Source organism: Gracilinanus agilis, chromosome 2 (assembly GCF_016433145.1).
Source record: "Gracilinanus agilis isolate LMUSP501 chromosome 2, AgileGrace, whole genome shotgun sequence".
Lineage (NCBI taxonomy): Eukaryota > Metazoa > Chordata > Mammalia > Didelphimorphia > Didelphidae > Gracilinanus > Gracilinanus agilis.
In genome coordinates, this window is record NC_058131.1 from 277,900,359 (window position 1) to 277,914,997 (window position 14,639).

The following is a 14,639-nucleotide window of genomic DNA, read 5'->3' on the forward strand; positions in this document are numbered from 1 at the left end:
AATTGGGAATCTGAGGTTAGGGATAATGAAGTATTCAGGCCCTATCTCTTCTTTTTAAAGGAAACTTTTTATGGATACCATTTGTTTTTTTTATTACCTTCATTTCTGAATATCCCTTTCCCCCTTCCCTACACAGAGGACCATCCCTTGTTGGGAGAAATACATTTGTTATATAATAAAAATAGAGGAGAATTTTTTTTAAAAAGGGAAAGAATTGTGTAACCTTGAAAAATGTATGGGTAAATTTGTTACTGTAATAAAATAAAGAAAAACATTTTTAAAATAAAAAAGGGAAGAAAAGCAATTTAGCAAAAAAAAACATTGACCAAGTCTGAAAATATAATTAAAGGTTGATATCCTTAGGCCCTCAACTCTGCAAAGAGGGAGGGAGGCAAATTTTCACACTTTTCCCCCAGGATTAAGTTTGATCATTATAGTCATACAATGTCCAGTCCTTTTGTGCTTTGATTTAGACACATTGCACGTCTGATTATGCTTACTTCACTCTGTAACAGTTCATAAGTCTTTCCATTCTTTTCTGAATTCTTTATATTTATCATATCTTCTGACACCATCATAGTCAGTTCTATTCACATACCACAATTTGTTTAGCTATTTGCCAATAGAAGAGCATCTGTTCTATTTCCAGCTCTTTGATACCATAAAAACAGGCTAATGTGGCTGTCTAAATATATATGAGACCTTTCTTTCTGTCTTTTTCCTCCTTAGGGTCTATACTTCCCAATAGGATAGCTAATAGCTCAAAGAGTCCAATCTCCTCTGTGACCTTCTGAACTACTCCAGCTAAAAATCACCATTTTCCTTTTCTAAATTCCTAACACTTTTGCAGTCTATAGCAGAGCTTATATGCTATCTTACATTGTTCTTTACATTTCACAAATATAAGTTTTGTCTCTTCAATTAAATTATAGCCTCCATGAAGAAAGACTTTAAGTTATATGCTTCTATGTAACCAAGAACAAAATAAATCTAACCACAAAATAAATGAGAAAAAAGTTGAATAGAATTTCAGAAAAGTTAGATATGATAGATCTCCAGAGGAAATTGAATGTGAATAGAAAGGAATATACCTTTTTCTCAACTATATATAGCACCTTCAAAAAAACTGACCATGTATTAGGGCATAAACTTCAGAAACAAATGCAAATGAATACTTTTCATATCATAATGCTATAAAAATTACATTCAATAAAAGGTCTTGGAAGCATAGCTATCTTTCAATATCATGTCCAGGTTCTTTTTTGATCATGGTTTTCATGAAACTTAATGATTCTTAGATGATCTCTCTTGGATCTATTTTCCAGGTCAGTTGTTTTTCCAGTAAGAAATTTCAAATTTCTACTATTTTTTTAATTGTTTTCTGCTATTTCATGAAGTCATTAGCTTCCATTTATCCAAGTCTAATTTTTTAGGGAGCCATTTTCTTCTTTGAGGCTTTGTAGTTCCTTTCTTAGGGAGCTATTTTCCTGTTTGAGCTATGTATTTACTTTTTTTTCTAAGCTGTTGATTTTTTTCTATCATTTTCTTTTCTAATTTTTTCTTAAGCTTATTATTTGTTTTTCTATCCTTTTTGGAACTCTTTCAGACACTCATTTTGGGTTTGACATCCTTTCATATTTTTCTTTGAGGCTTCACACATTTTCACTTTTTGTTTTGTTCTTTTCCGAGTTTGCATTTTGGTCACCTCCCTTGTTGAGATATTTTTCTAGTGTTGGGCTTTTTCTCTCTGCATTTAGAGGTTATTTTTTCTTATATGCTGAAACTTACTCCCATTCCTGGGATGGAGAGAGTACTATCCCACATTTATACTGTGTCTGAGGTTGGCTTAGCTCATGGTCTCAGATTGATCATTCTGCAGAGAAGGCCTGATTGGCCTGCTGTATGGAGGTTTGCAGTTGTTCAGTTCAACTGTTGGAGTTGGGTTGCTCATTGGTAGGCTGAACCAATATAATAAAAATGTCAATTCTACCTAAATTAATTTACTTATTTAGTGCCATACCAATCAAACTACCAAAAAGTTGTTTTATAGATCTAAAAAAAGTAACAACAAAATTCACCTGGAAGAACAAATGGTCAAGAATATCAACTGAATTAATGGAGAAAAAAAGGTAAAGTAAGGCAGCCTAGCAGAACCAGATTTGAAACTATATTACCAAGCAGTAATCATCAAAACAATCTGGTACTGGCTAAGCAAAAGAGTAGTATTCAATGAAATAGATTAGGTACACTACATACAGTAGTAAATAACTATAGTAATCTAGTATTTGATAAACCCAAAAGACCCAAGATTTGGGAGCAAGAACTCACCTTTGGCAAATATTCCTGGGAAAACTAGAAAACAGTTTGGAAGAAACTAGGCATAAAACAACATCTCATACCATATACCAAGATAAGGTCAAAATGGGTACATGATTGAGACATAAAGGGTGATATCATAAGCAAATTAAGGGAGCATGGCAAATTTTACCTGTCAAATCTATAAGGGAAGAGTTTATAACCAAAAAAGAGACAGGGATCACAGAAAATATAATGGATCATTTTGATTATATAAAATTAAAAAGTTTTATACAAACAAAACCAATGCAACCAAAATTAATAGAAAGCAGAAAACTGGAAAAAAGACTTTATAGCATGTTTCTCTAATACAGATCTTATTTCTCAAATATATAAGGAACCAAGTCAAATTTACAAAAATAAGGGTTATTCTCCAATTGATAAATTATCAAAGGCTATGAGCAGGTAGTTTTTAGAAGAAAAAATCAAAGACACATATGTACATATATATATTAACATGAAAAAATGTTTTTTAATCACCATTGATTAGAGAAATGCAAATTAAAACAACTTTGAGACACCATCTCACACCTATCAGATTGGCTATTATGAGAGAGAAGGAAAATGGCAAATGCTGAAAGAGATGTGGAAAAATAAAGACATTAAACGTACTGTTAGTGGACTTGTAGACTCATCTAACTATCTAGAGAACAATTTGGAGCAATGACCAAAGGATAGCAAATGTGCATATCCTTTAACCCAGCAATGCATCTACAAGGTCTGCATACCAAAGAGATCAAAGAAAAAGGGGAAAAATCTATATGTACAAAATAATTTATAGTACTTCCTTTAAAAGTAGCAAAGAATTGGAAATTGAGAGGATACCCATCAATTAAGGAATAGCTAAAAAAAATTATAATATAAAATTATGATGGAATACTATTGTGCTATAAGAAATGACAAGCGGTATGCCAAAAAACCTGGGAAGACCTACATGAATTGATGTAAAATGAAGTGAGGAGATCATTGTACATAGTAACAGCAATATTTTATGATGATCAACTGTGAAAGACTTCGCTGCCAAATCTAATCAAGATAATGAAAGAAATTTGCAGCATGTGATGAAAAATACTTTCCACTTCCAGGGGAAAAAAAATTGATGAAGTCCAAGTGCAAACTAAAGCATAATTTTTAAATTTTCTTTATTTTTCCTGATTTTTAATATTTTAATCTTTCCTAATTGCATGTAAAATCATATTTTTGCTTTTTTTGAGATGTGGCTAATATAGAAGTATGTTTTGCCTGATTTCACAGTTTCATATGTATAATGAGTATCATTCTGCTTGACTTCTCAATGGCCTGAAGGTGGGAGAGAACCCGGAGCTCAAAAACTTTTTAAAAGAATGTGCAAGGGGCAGGGGGTGGCTCAGTGGATTGAGAGACAGGTCCAGAGACAGGAGGTCCTAGGTTCAAATCTTACCTTAGACACTTCCCATCTGTATGACCCTGGGCAAGTCACTTGACTCCCATTGCCTAGCCCTTACCCCTCTTCTGCCTTGGAACCAATACAGAGTATTGATTCTAAGATGGAGAGTAAGGATTAAAAAAAAAGAATGTTCAAAAGAAATAAATATTTTTTAAAGAAAGGATAAACATAGACAATCACATAGATTCAGGACACTGTGATAAGTTCTGGAGAAATAAAAATAAAAAGGAAATTGTTCCTGACCTCAAAATGGTGGGAAGTGTGATATGGAGACACAACATGTGCAAAGATAAATAGATACAAGGAGAAGAGGATAGAAGTAGATATTTCAAATAAAATTTGAAGTAGAGAACATGAATGGGGACAGGGGATCTATAAGAGTTTCAAGTAGGATCATAGACTTAGAACTGGGAGGGATCTTAGAGGCTATCAAATCTAATCTCCTCATTTTATAGATGAGAAAGCCGAGGTCCAAAAACATTGAAGGACTTGCTTACTTACAGGTAGTAAACTTAAATCCAGCTTTCTTTGAACTGCATCATATTGAGATGGCACCTGAACTAAGCAACGAAGGGAGTTCAGATTCTAAGAGGTAGAAATAAGACAGAGAGAGGGGAGACAAACTGCTAAATTTGAAGAACAGCTAGTAAACCAGTTTGGCTGCAATGTAGAATGTGTAAAGGTAAAGAAAATGAAAAAGTCAGGAAAAGTAGGTTGGAGACAGATTGTAGAGAGCATTAAATGCCAAGACTTGAGGAATTTACATTTTATTTTAGAGGCAGTAGGGAGCCACTAAAGATTTTCTAGTAAAGGAGTAACCTACCTTAAAATGACCACTTTGGCAGGTTGTGGAGGCTAGACTGAAGAAGGAAAGCCTGGAAACAAGGTAACTGAGTCTGAGACTACTGCAGTGTCTAGGCCAGAGATTATAAAGGTAAGAACTAGGGTAGTGAACCATGTGAGAAGTGAAAGGAAGGAGAACATGATAAAGTGTTGTAGAAGTTGAATTAGCAAGACTTGGCAATTGATATGATAGTGAGTGAAAAAGAAGAGTAGTGGAGATGTTCAGTGGGTAACTGTTGATACAAGATGAGTTAAGAAGAGACATTTGGACTAGATTAGGCAGTTATCTTGTAGAGATGAATCCATAGAAACTGATTAAATCACCAAGAAAGAATTTAGGGAAAGAAGAGAAAGCTTCTAATAGCACCTTGGAGAACATCTGTGCTTAGGCAATAAGAGATAGATAAAAAACCATGGAAGGAAGGAAGGAATAAATGAATGAATGAACAAATGGATGAATGAAGGAATGAATGAAGGGAGGGATAGAAGAAGGGAGGTAGGAAGGAAGAAAGAAAGAAGGGAGGGAGGAAGGAAAGGAAGGGAGAGGAAGGAAGAAAGATAAAAGACATAAATGGAGGGAGGGAGTGGGAGAAAGAAAAAGTTAGGAAGGGAAGAAGGAAGGGAAGAAGAAAAAAGTAGGAAGGAAGGAAGAAAAGAGAAAGAAGGAAAGGAGGAAGGAAAGATTTTTCTCTTCTAGGGATAATAACTGACAGGAGTGGGTGCCCTTAACTTTTGCTATTCCATCAGTCATCTCCTCTCCCAACTGCCTTGAGCTCCATCATGTGGCCAGGAATAACTGTACATTTTCCTTCATCCATGATTTTTAGCATCATTGGATGGAACTCATCAGCTATAGGCATTTGAGTGAGAAAGAAAACCACCAACCCTTGCTCTGCACATTCTCTGCCCTTTCCACATGCCCTGCAAAGTCTGTCAGCCAATTAGCATTGATTGAGCACCTACTCTGTATAGTCACTAGGGATTTAAAGAAAGTGACCCTGTAACTATGCCCAGCAGATCCCTTGTCACTGTCATTTAATCTACTGATGCACCCAAAGCATTAGCATGTCTGGGTACCTGGGTTCCAGGAAGGATACCTGCCCCTCCATTGTATCCTTAGGATTTCTGGGTCTTTCCACGTACCCTGCAACTAAATTTATGTGTATTATCACCCTCAATCAGATGTGAGTTCCTTGAGGACAGAGACTCTTGTTTTTGCTAATTGCATCCCAAGCACTTAGCACAGTTTTTGGCAAATAACAAGTGATTGGTAAATGCATTTTTTCTTCTTTTCTTTCATTTCTTCATAATTATTTCTTATCAAAGACATATTACCACTTTAATGTGTGGAATTCCAAGCCATCTATGGCTTAGGAGCCTAACAAGTTGCCTCAGGCACATAGAGATTAAGTGACATGTCAAGAGTGAAATAATAAGTGTCAGAAATGAGACTGACTTGTAGTAGCTGGTAAGTGTCAGAGATGGGTTTGAACTCAAGTCTCCTTGATTCAGTACTCAGTCCACTCTGTCGTGAAACTTCTTTGCCATGATTAACAAAAACAAAAACAAAAACAAAAAACTTTACTTTCTGTCTTAGTATCAGTTCTAAAACAGAAGAGCAGCAAGCACAAAGCAATGGGGACTAAGTGCCTTGCCCAGGGCCACACAGCTAGGAAGTATCTGAAGCCAGAATTGACTGCAGGTCCTCCTGACTCCAGGCCTGGCTCTCAGTCCACTGGGCTACTAGCTGCCCCATGCAATGATTTTAGTATTCAATGAGTATAGCAGTGTTATCTCATGGGTTCTACTTCTCTCCCTTCTGCTGATATGCCTCATTTATCTTTGCTTCAAGTTCCCATTTCTAGGAAGACAGGGATAGAGAATATGAGCTTTATGAGCCCAAGTCACTTGTCTTTGCAAGAAACACCACCAACAAGGGGTATATTGAGAGCCAGGCCTACAGACAGGAGGTCCTAGATTCAGATATGGCCTCAGACACTTCCTAGCTGTGTGATCCTGGGCAAGCCACTTAACCCCCATTGCCTAGCCCCTACTGTATTGATTCTAAGATGGAAGGTATGGTTTTAAAAGAAAAGAAAAAAGAAGCACCACCAATACTCTTTAGTTTACCTCAGCACGTGTTATATCCAACATTTCAGATAACTACTACTGAAAATTACTTTCCCCAAAATATACTATTGATTTTATTTTTCTAGGGCCTGAAAGTCTCCATGTCTGGTTCAGAATAGCAACTGCGGGGGAGGCATAGTCCCAACTTTGATCAACTCACATCAGTCTTTAACAACCCCCCACTTTCTCATCACCTGTATTTCAATGTCCTCTTGGGTGGGTCCTCTGATGCGGATCTCCTCTAGATGGGGCATCTTTTCCTCGGTGAGAAACACTCTGTACTCAATCTGTTTGTCTTCCAGGACTGAGGGGTGGGTGATGTTTGAGGAGATGCGCCTCTTCCCAGACACCACATAGTGTCCTCTCACCTTCACAGCTATGGTCCAGAACAGTGTTAATATTAAGGGAAGCAGACCAGCCATCTGTTTTCACAGCCAGGGATGGATGCCGAAACCCCTGGACATCCAGGAAAGAGTCTTAGCCAGAGAGACTCAGGAAATGAGGTGGGAGATGTGAGTAGGATCATTGGGAGTGAAAAGGAAAAAATTACAAAGGAAATACTACAAGCAAGATAGCTGCTCAAAAGGCTGGCCACTGCCCCTGAGAATCAGCTGGAGGATTTTCTTTCTGTGAATCACACAGGCAGCATGATACAGTGCAAAAGATAATAGATTTGTGGCTAGAGAACCTTGAGTGAGAATTCTGGTTCTGCCTTTCTGGCTTGGGGAAATAACTTATTAACTCCTCTGGACCTCAGTTTGTTCATCTACAAAATGAAGGGAAGCTGTACCTATAATCCTTTGAAAGTGGAAATATTTTTACTGTAATCTGAAATATGCCAGTAATTGATACATAATAAATACTTAATAAATTCTTGTTTCATTCATACACTGCTCATAAAGAGTGAACTTTAACAGGTTCTTGTAGGTAATTTTTTTAACCATTTAGTATCAATTCTAAGACAGAAGAGTGGCAAAGGCTAGGCAACTGGGGTTAAGTGACTTGCCCACACATCTAAGAAGTATCTGAGGTCACATTTGAACCCACATCCTCTTGACTCCAAGCCTAGCTCTTTATCCACTGTGCCACCTAGCTGCCCCCTTATAGATATTCTAAGGCTAGTTGTGGGCAAGACCCAGATGGGGCTGACTGTGGTATTGCCTTTTCTTCCTGCCCACTTACCCAGGTGTGTGAAGAGAGGTTTCTGGTTGGTGATGTGCACAGTGGTAAAATTGGGAAGAATCATCAGGAATGTGACATATTCTAGGAGAAAATTCAAATAGGAGGCAGGTCATACCTCTTCATCAGAGTCCTATGGACCTAGCCTAAGTTTCTCTGTGTTTTCTCACCAGAGGTGCTAATGAAAAGGAAATTCCTGTTAAGGAAAACTTATCTACAAGCTGGAAAGGATTCTGCTGTACCTTGAGCCCTCCCTCCAGTGTAAGAGCCGCTCACTCTGCTGCACGTAGTGTTGTCTCCCCCACAGACCTGGCATACATCCTTCACGAGTCCAGAATCCATCCTGCCATCACATCCAAATGCCTGATTAAAAGAGAAAGCAAAAGATATAGAATTCTGGGGCAAAAACAGGACTAGGACCTGTCTTTCCCTTCTTTCTTCTTCCCAAGGCCATCTTAGACCCATCTAGGCTGGAAGGTGGGAAGACCCACCACCTCTGGGGTACACTCACACACACGCAGAGGGAAATAGCCTTACATACCCTGCATTTGCCCATCACGCAGAGGCTGATGGTCCCCACTGCCTGGTGATCTGAGGGCACACATCGAGTACCATCCAAGAAACTTTCACCGCGACTCACTATGAAATTCTTTCCAGCTGCCCAGCACAAGTGCTTGCACAGATCATTTCCTGAGAAGCAAAAGTGTGAAGGAACTCGGTGTTATACTACGGGATGCCTAAGAGGAAGGAATGGAGGGAGCAGGGACAGCCTGTTTAGACAGGTTTAGGGTCCTGTAGAGGGCGCTAACTTCTATCATCTGGCCCTAGGTCTAGCTCAAGGACTGCTGAATTAGGAGCTATTTTTTTTTAAGTTCCCATTCTTGTTTTGTGATAGAAGATACCCCAACAGGATGTTGACCTTAAATGATCACTCTATTGCAAATAGTAATAATACGGAAATAGGTTTTGAACAATGACACATGTAAAACCCAGTGGAATTGCTCACTGGCTCCAGGAAGGGGGAGGGAAAGAACAGGAATCATGTAACCATAGAAAAATATTCTTAATTAATTAATTGGTATTGGGGTTTTTTAAAGAAGATACCCCAATATAAAAAGTATAAGGCAAAATCCCTAAATGAATGTTCACTTGTTTATTATAACTCTAGAGTAGGCTCTAAAGTTTAGAGCTAGACTTGGAAGAAGTAAGAATTAAGGTATGTTCCCCCAGAGATAAGCAAAGAATATGAATAAATAGGTTCATAAAAGAAGAAATATAAACCATTAACAATCATAGGATATTCCTAAATAACTCATGACAAAAGAAATGCCACTCAAAATAACCCTGAGATTTCACTTCACTTCCAGAGAACTGGAAAAGATGACAAAACATGGGAGCAGTCAGTATTGGCGAAGCTGTTCACTTAGAGAGTACTCACTGCTAAATAATAGGGGAAATAGACAGGCAAACTGAATCCCAGTAACTCCTCTCCACCCCCAATACAGTTGCTGATAAGGGGTTCTACCCCAAATGAATCTAGGTTAGTCTATAATTCTATTCTTATCATTTCTCCTTTGGATATTAAAGGCTTTTACCATTAAGCATTTGGTTATGATCAGGGACATATCTCTAGGACAAGTGTCTGGGACAGAGTAGACATGTCACAAAGGCTTGTTGAGTAAATTGATCCTAGAGCTAGAAAATCTTGTGAACTGGAAGGGACTTCAGAAACTCTCTCATTGAATCCCCTAGTTTTAGATGAAAATTTTGTAGTTGTTAAGTCATTTTCATTTGCATCTCTTTATGACTCCATTTGGAGTTTCCTTGGCAAAGATACTAGATCAGCTTATCATTTCCTTCTCCAGCTCATTTTATGGATGAGGAAAATGAGACAAACAAGGTTAAGTGACTAGCCCAGGGTCATACAGCTAAGAAGTGTCTGAGGCTAGATAGGAACTCAGGACTTCCTGACTCCAGGCCCAACACTCTATCCACTGTGCCACCCAGCAGATGAAAAATATGAAACTCAGAAAGATTAAGTAATTTGATGAAAGTCACCCAGTAATAGGTGAAAGAGGTAGGATTTGAACCCTGTCCTTCTGACTCTAAAGCCAAGTCACTGCATCACAAAAGAATAAGACGCAGGATTTTGGGGATATAGAAAGGGATGGTAGAAGGACACCAAAGATAAATTCTAGCAGTACAGCTGCAATATTGTGAAAGCAACAGAAAGAGAGGTGGCCCCACTTCTCTCCTGGCATCCTCACTCCCTTTATCTACCTTGGTTATACTGAGCAGCTGACTTCCAGCTATAGAAAGTGGGAGTCCCCGGAGTGAGGTACAGTGGCTTCTGATCAGTCGCAGCACATTGCTCAGACATGAACTCTAGCTGGGTCTTCACACAGGCCTGTTGAAAAGAGGGAGAGAAGATAACCAGAGGAGAGAGAAAGTGAGCTCTGGCAGACAAAATTATTGAAAGGGTAGCTCTGTTTGTTTTAATTCAGTCAGAAAACTGTAGCTAGTCAGAAAGAATGAAGAGAAAATCCCCAAGGGAAGCTTTGTGTGCCTCAGCTTCTTTCATGAGGTCTTTCTAGGGCAAGACATGATGCCCCTAAAGGTAGCTTTTGACATACTCTGCTCCCTTAATGTCCTGGGAGCCAGAGATAATAATGGAAGAGATATGTCCTAGATAAGAACAGAGGCATAATAGACACCTGAAGGACTATCACATACTTATTTTGTGTAGTTCTGGAAAACAAAATTAAGATGCACAGATGGAAAACAGGAGGCAACTTGTAGCTCAACTCAAGAAAAAAACTTTCTATTGCCTTAAGTTGTGTCTTTATGAATGTTAGTAAAGTCCCTGCGACTGGCAGTACAAGTGTCCCTATGTCTCTCTACCAATCAGGGAGGATCAGATGTAGTCCTTTTGTATCTCTTTTTCAGTTCAAGAAGCTGAAAAACACTTAGGACATGGCCTGGTACAGAGCAGGCATGTCACAAAGGCTTATTGAGTAATTTATCCTAGAGCCAGGAAATCCTGTGAACCTGAAGGGACTTTAGAAACTCTCTCATGTAATCCTCTACTTTGTCCTCCAATTAGACACTATCTACAATGGTTTGGTTCCAACTGATCTTAGGACTCAGGGTCAACAGAGGTCTCTGCCCTGACAACTGGTTTAAAGGGAGCATCCCTACCTGAGTGTTGCACAGTTCAGCCTTGAGATCAGCTCCTGTACAGTCATGACCACCAAAAGCAGGTCTGAAAAGCACCATTGGGCAGTCAGGAGGGAGAGTGACATGGACAGCTTCCTTGTCACAAGGTATCTACAGCCTGACCCTGGATGAAGGAAGCTCCTGTGTCACCTTCTCACCCTCAGAAACTGATGTTCTGGGTACCTGGGGTTGTTGCACTGCCGTCTTCTAGTGATGACTCCTCCTCCACAGGTTCGAGAGCAAGTGCTAGGAAGGCCCCAACTAGACCATTGTCCATGCACCAAGGAGACTGGGGTCAACTCTTCCAGAGAACGACAGTGGCCCTTAGAGCACCACTAGAATAAAAAACATGTTGAAAATAAAGTGATTAAAATGTGCATCCCTTTGATCCAGGGATTCAACTGCTGAGAGAGAGAGAGAGAGAGAGAGAGAGAGAGAGAGAGAGAGAGAGAGAGAGAAATGTGTAACAATACCTTTCCATTGGAGATGAGCTAAACAAATTGTAATACACGAATATATTATATATTATTCTAAGAACAATGACTATGATGAACACAGAGAAGGCTGAAAAGACTTAAATGAATTGAAACAAAATGAAGCAAAGCCAGAAAAACAACATACAGAGACTACAACAAACAACACAACAAAATTAAGACTGAAAGCTGTAAAAATTATGAAGACCATGCTGGTCCCAAAGAAGGAAGTTAAGAAGACAATTCTACCCACTTCTTTGCAGAGACTATAAGTATGGAACATTGCATAAAATGTCAAACTTTTTCTATATGTTAGTTTTGCTGAATTTTTTTCCTCTTTGTTATTCTTTCTGTGATAATTAGATTAAGTCTACACTGCCCATCTTTAGATTTAATCAGCAAAGGTGAGAGCACCTCCAAATTCTGGGAGGTCCTTAACCCACAAGTGCTATAGTGGGTGACGAATCAGAATCAACTGACCACCCTCTAGGCATCCTAATAAGAAGTGTCCATTGTGATTAGACACGTAAAGTAGGAGGGAGGCACAGGAAGTGACGCATAAGTGACTCCTTTAAAAAGAGGGAGTTGAGTGAGTGAGAGGTCTTCTGTTGAAGAGGGTGGCTGGTGAAGGGGGTCTTCTAGTTTTCCTGGTTCGTGGAAGAGTGCTGGCTGGAACGCTGAGACCTTGGTGAGACAACCTTCAATATCTTCTTTAGAGGTCCACGTGGTGAGTTAAAAGACTGAACCTTCCTGAACTTCTCTTAAGGAACATCTTTAAATAGATTCTGTGAATAAAGCTTTGCTTCATTCACCTCCAGGCCTCTGGCCCTCTGACTCTCAGCAGAGGGTTAATTAGATCTACCTGGATTAATTAAAGGATCTTAGTAAATTACCTACTGTGTTAGATTCTTATTTTCTTATTTCCTCTCTCTCTTTTCAATTGTAAATAAACTTCCATAAAAGTCAATTTTCACTTGAGATTATTCTTAATTGAGGATTGATAATTGTTCAATCCTCTGGTGACCATCTTTTAATATATTGAACCCAAAAAAACTTTTTTTCCCCCCTTACATTTTTTATAAAGGATGGTTCTTTGGGAGGGAACAGGAAAAAGAATAAATTAAGAAACTTGGGTGATTTTTTTAAAAGCCATACTAATCAACCACCGTGAGCCAGTCTTTATAGAGATGAATTTTTTTAACTCTCATTTCTACAAGGAGGCAGATATTCAACACAAAAAAAGGTATTAAACTTGTTTGTCTTTCCACATACTCTATTATGGGATGAGGCCAGTCGCAGTGGCCTCCTTACTGTTCTTCCCACGAGACACTCTGTCCTCTGACTAGATGCCTTCTCTGACTGTCCCCATGCCTGCAGTGCTCTCCCTCTCCATCTCCATCTCCTAGCTTCTTGGGTTTCTTTCAAATCCCAACTAAACTCCTACCTTCTACCAAAAAAAAAAAAAAATGCTTTACCAATCCGTCTAAACCAGTGATTCCCAAAGTGGGTGCCACTGCCCCTTGGTGGGTGCTGCAGCGATCCAGGGGGGTGGTGATGGCCACAGGTGCATTTATCTTTCCTATTAATTGCTATTAAAATTTTTTTAAAATTAATTTCCAGGGGATTAAGTAATATTTTTTTCTGGAAAAGGGGCAGTAGGCCAAAAAAGTTTGGGAACCACTGCTCTAAATCATCCCCTCTTCCTAATTTCTCCATTCTTGTCAAGGGTATCACCATCCTCTCAGTTACCCTGGCTCTCAACCTAGTGTCATACTGAACTCTATGCTTTTCTATCTGCCCCCATTTAATCACTGGTCAAGTCTCTATTGTTTCCATATTACTAATATCTCTCATATCTACTCCCTTCTATCCTACGATACCTCATGCCTAGACTATCACAATAGCCTGTTGGTTAGTCTCCCTGACTCAAATCTTTCCCCACCCTAATCATTCTCCCCTCAGCTGTCAAAATGATCTTCCTAAAATGCAGATCTGAGCACATAACCACCAATCCCATTCAGTGAACTCCACTGGTTCCTATTACTTCCAGGAACAAATATAAATTCCTCTAATGTTCTTCCTAACCTTGCCCCTTCCTGGAAAACAACTGAACCACCACAAAATCTAGAAATTAGGGTTTGATTTACTATTTTTTTGGTTGTTTACACTTAAGAAAGTGAAGGAGAAAATGTTAATAAATGCAGATTAAACATAGGTGTGTTGTGCCTTTTCAGAGAACTGGTTATTAAACATTTACTAATACACCATCCAATGTACCCTACTCCAGTTTTCTTTGTATCATGATTGATACTTAACAAATATGTCTCCTAAGAGAGGTATGTTAACGATAATATTTTCTTCCTATTGATTGTTAGCTTTTGGTGTTATATTTATGTGAAGGTTGATTAAGTTAAAAAAAAAACATTTCAGCATCTATTTAAGAGAGTGTCTCCTACAGTACATTTGCATTAAAGTTTTCTTTAAAAGTATTTATGTTCCATAGGGTACTATTCTAAGATGAATATGAGTTCAATTTTGCCCTTTTCACTTTCTAATTTGTTATTTTATGTAGATGCTTATCCACCACTCTGCAGTAGAATGTAAGCCCTCTGAAGAGCAAAGGTTATGCTATTGCTTAATCTTTGTAGCATCAGTGTCTTGAGCATAATAGGTGGAAGATTTGTTGAATTGCTAAGCTCAGTGTAACTCAACTAATGTAAAGTCAGCTAATGAAATTAGACCTGATTATGTATAGTAGAAGAGCAATTGTTTGGAATGTTTCACCACACAAAAAAGGATAAGGTAAAACAGTAAGATGCTCATAATTCCTTGTAGGCACTAAAGACAGAGAAAAAAAAAAATCAACTGAGCATCAGAGCAACTCCCATTTTTCCAGATCCATGTTGTAAGGGTTAATATAGGTGTTTTGACAAAATAAGAGAGCAGCTTTCAATAATGTAAGTTTTAATGAGATTATAGTACAGTTGTAGATTAATATTATCCCCTTAAGCAGAGAA

General features: G+C 38.5%; 1 protein-coding gene across 1 annotated transcript in view; it reads right to left on the reverse strand.

Annotated features, from left to right (window-relative positions):
* Nucleotides 1–14,639, reverse strand: part of ADAMTS13 (ADAM metallopeptidase with thrombospondin type 1 motif 13) — a 57,517-nt gene that overhangs the window by 28,773 nt on the left and 14,105 nt on the right. Inside the window, exons 12-18 of the mRNA XM_044661295.1 lie at nt 11,333–11,484; nt 11,132–11,195; nt 10,214–10,340; nt 8,475–8,623; nt 8,176–8,296; nt 7,937–8,017; nt 6,949–7,130 (exon numbers count right to left, since the gene is read on the reverse strand). Coding sequence (XP_044517230.1) covers nt 6,949–7,130; nt 7,937–8,017; nt 8,176–8,296; nt 8,475–8,623; nt 10,214–10,340; nt 11,132–11,195; nt 11,333–11,484 — 876 coding nt within the window. The remainder of the gene's footprint in view (nt 1–6,948; nt 7,131–7,936; nt 8,018–8,175; nt 8,297–8,474; nt 8,624–10,213; nt 10,341–11,131; nt 11,196–11,332; nt 11,485–14,639) is intronic.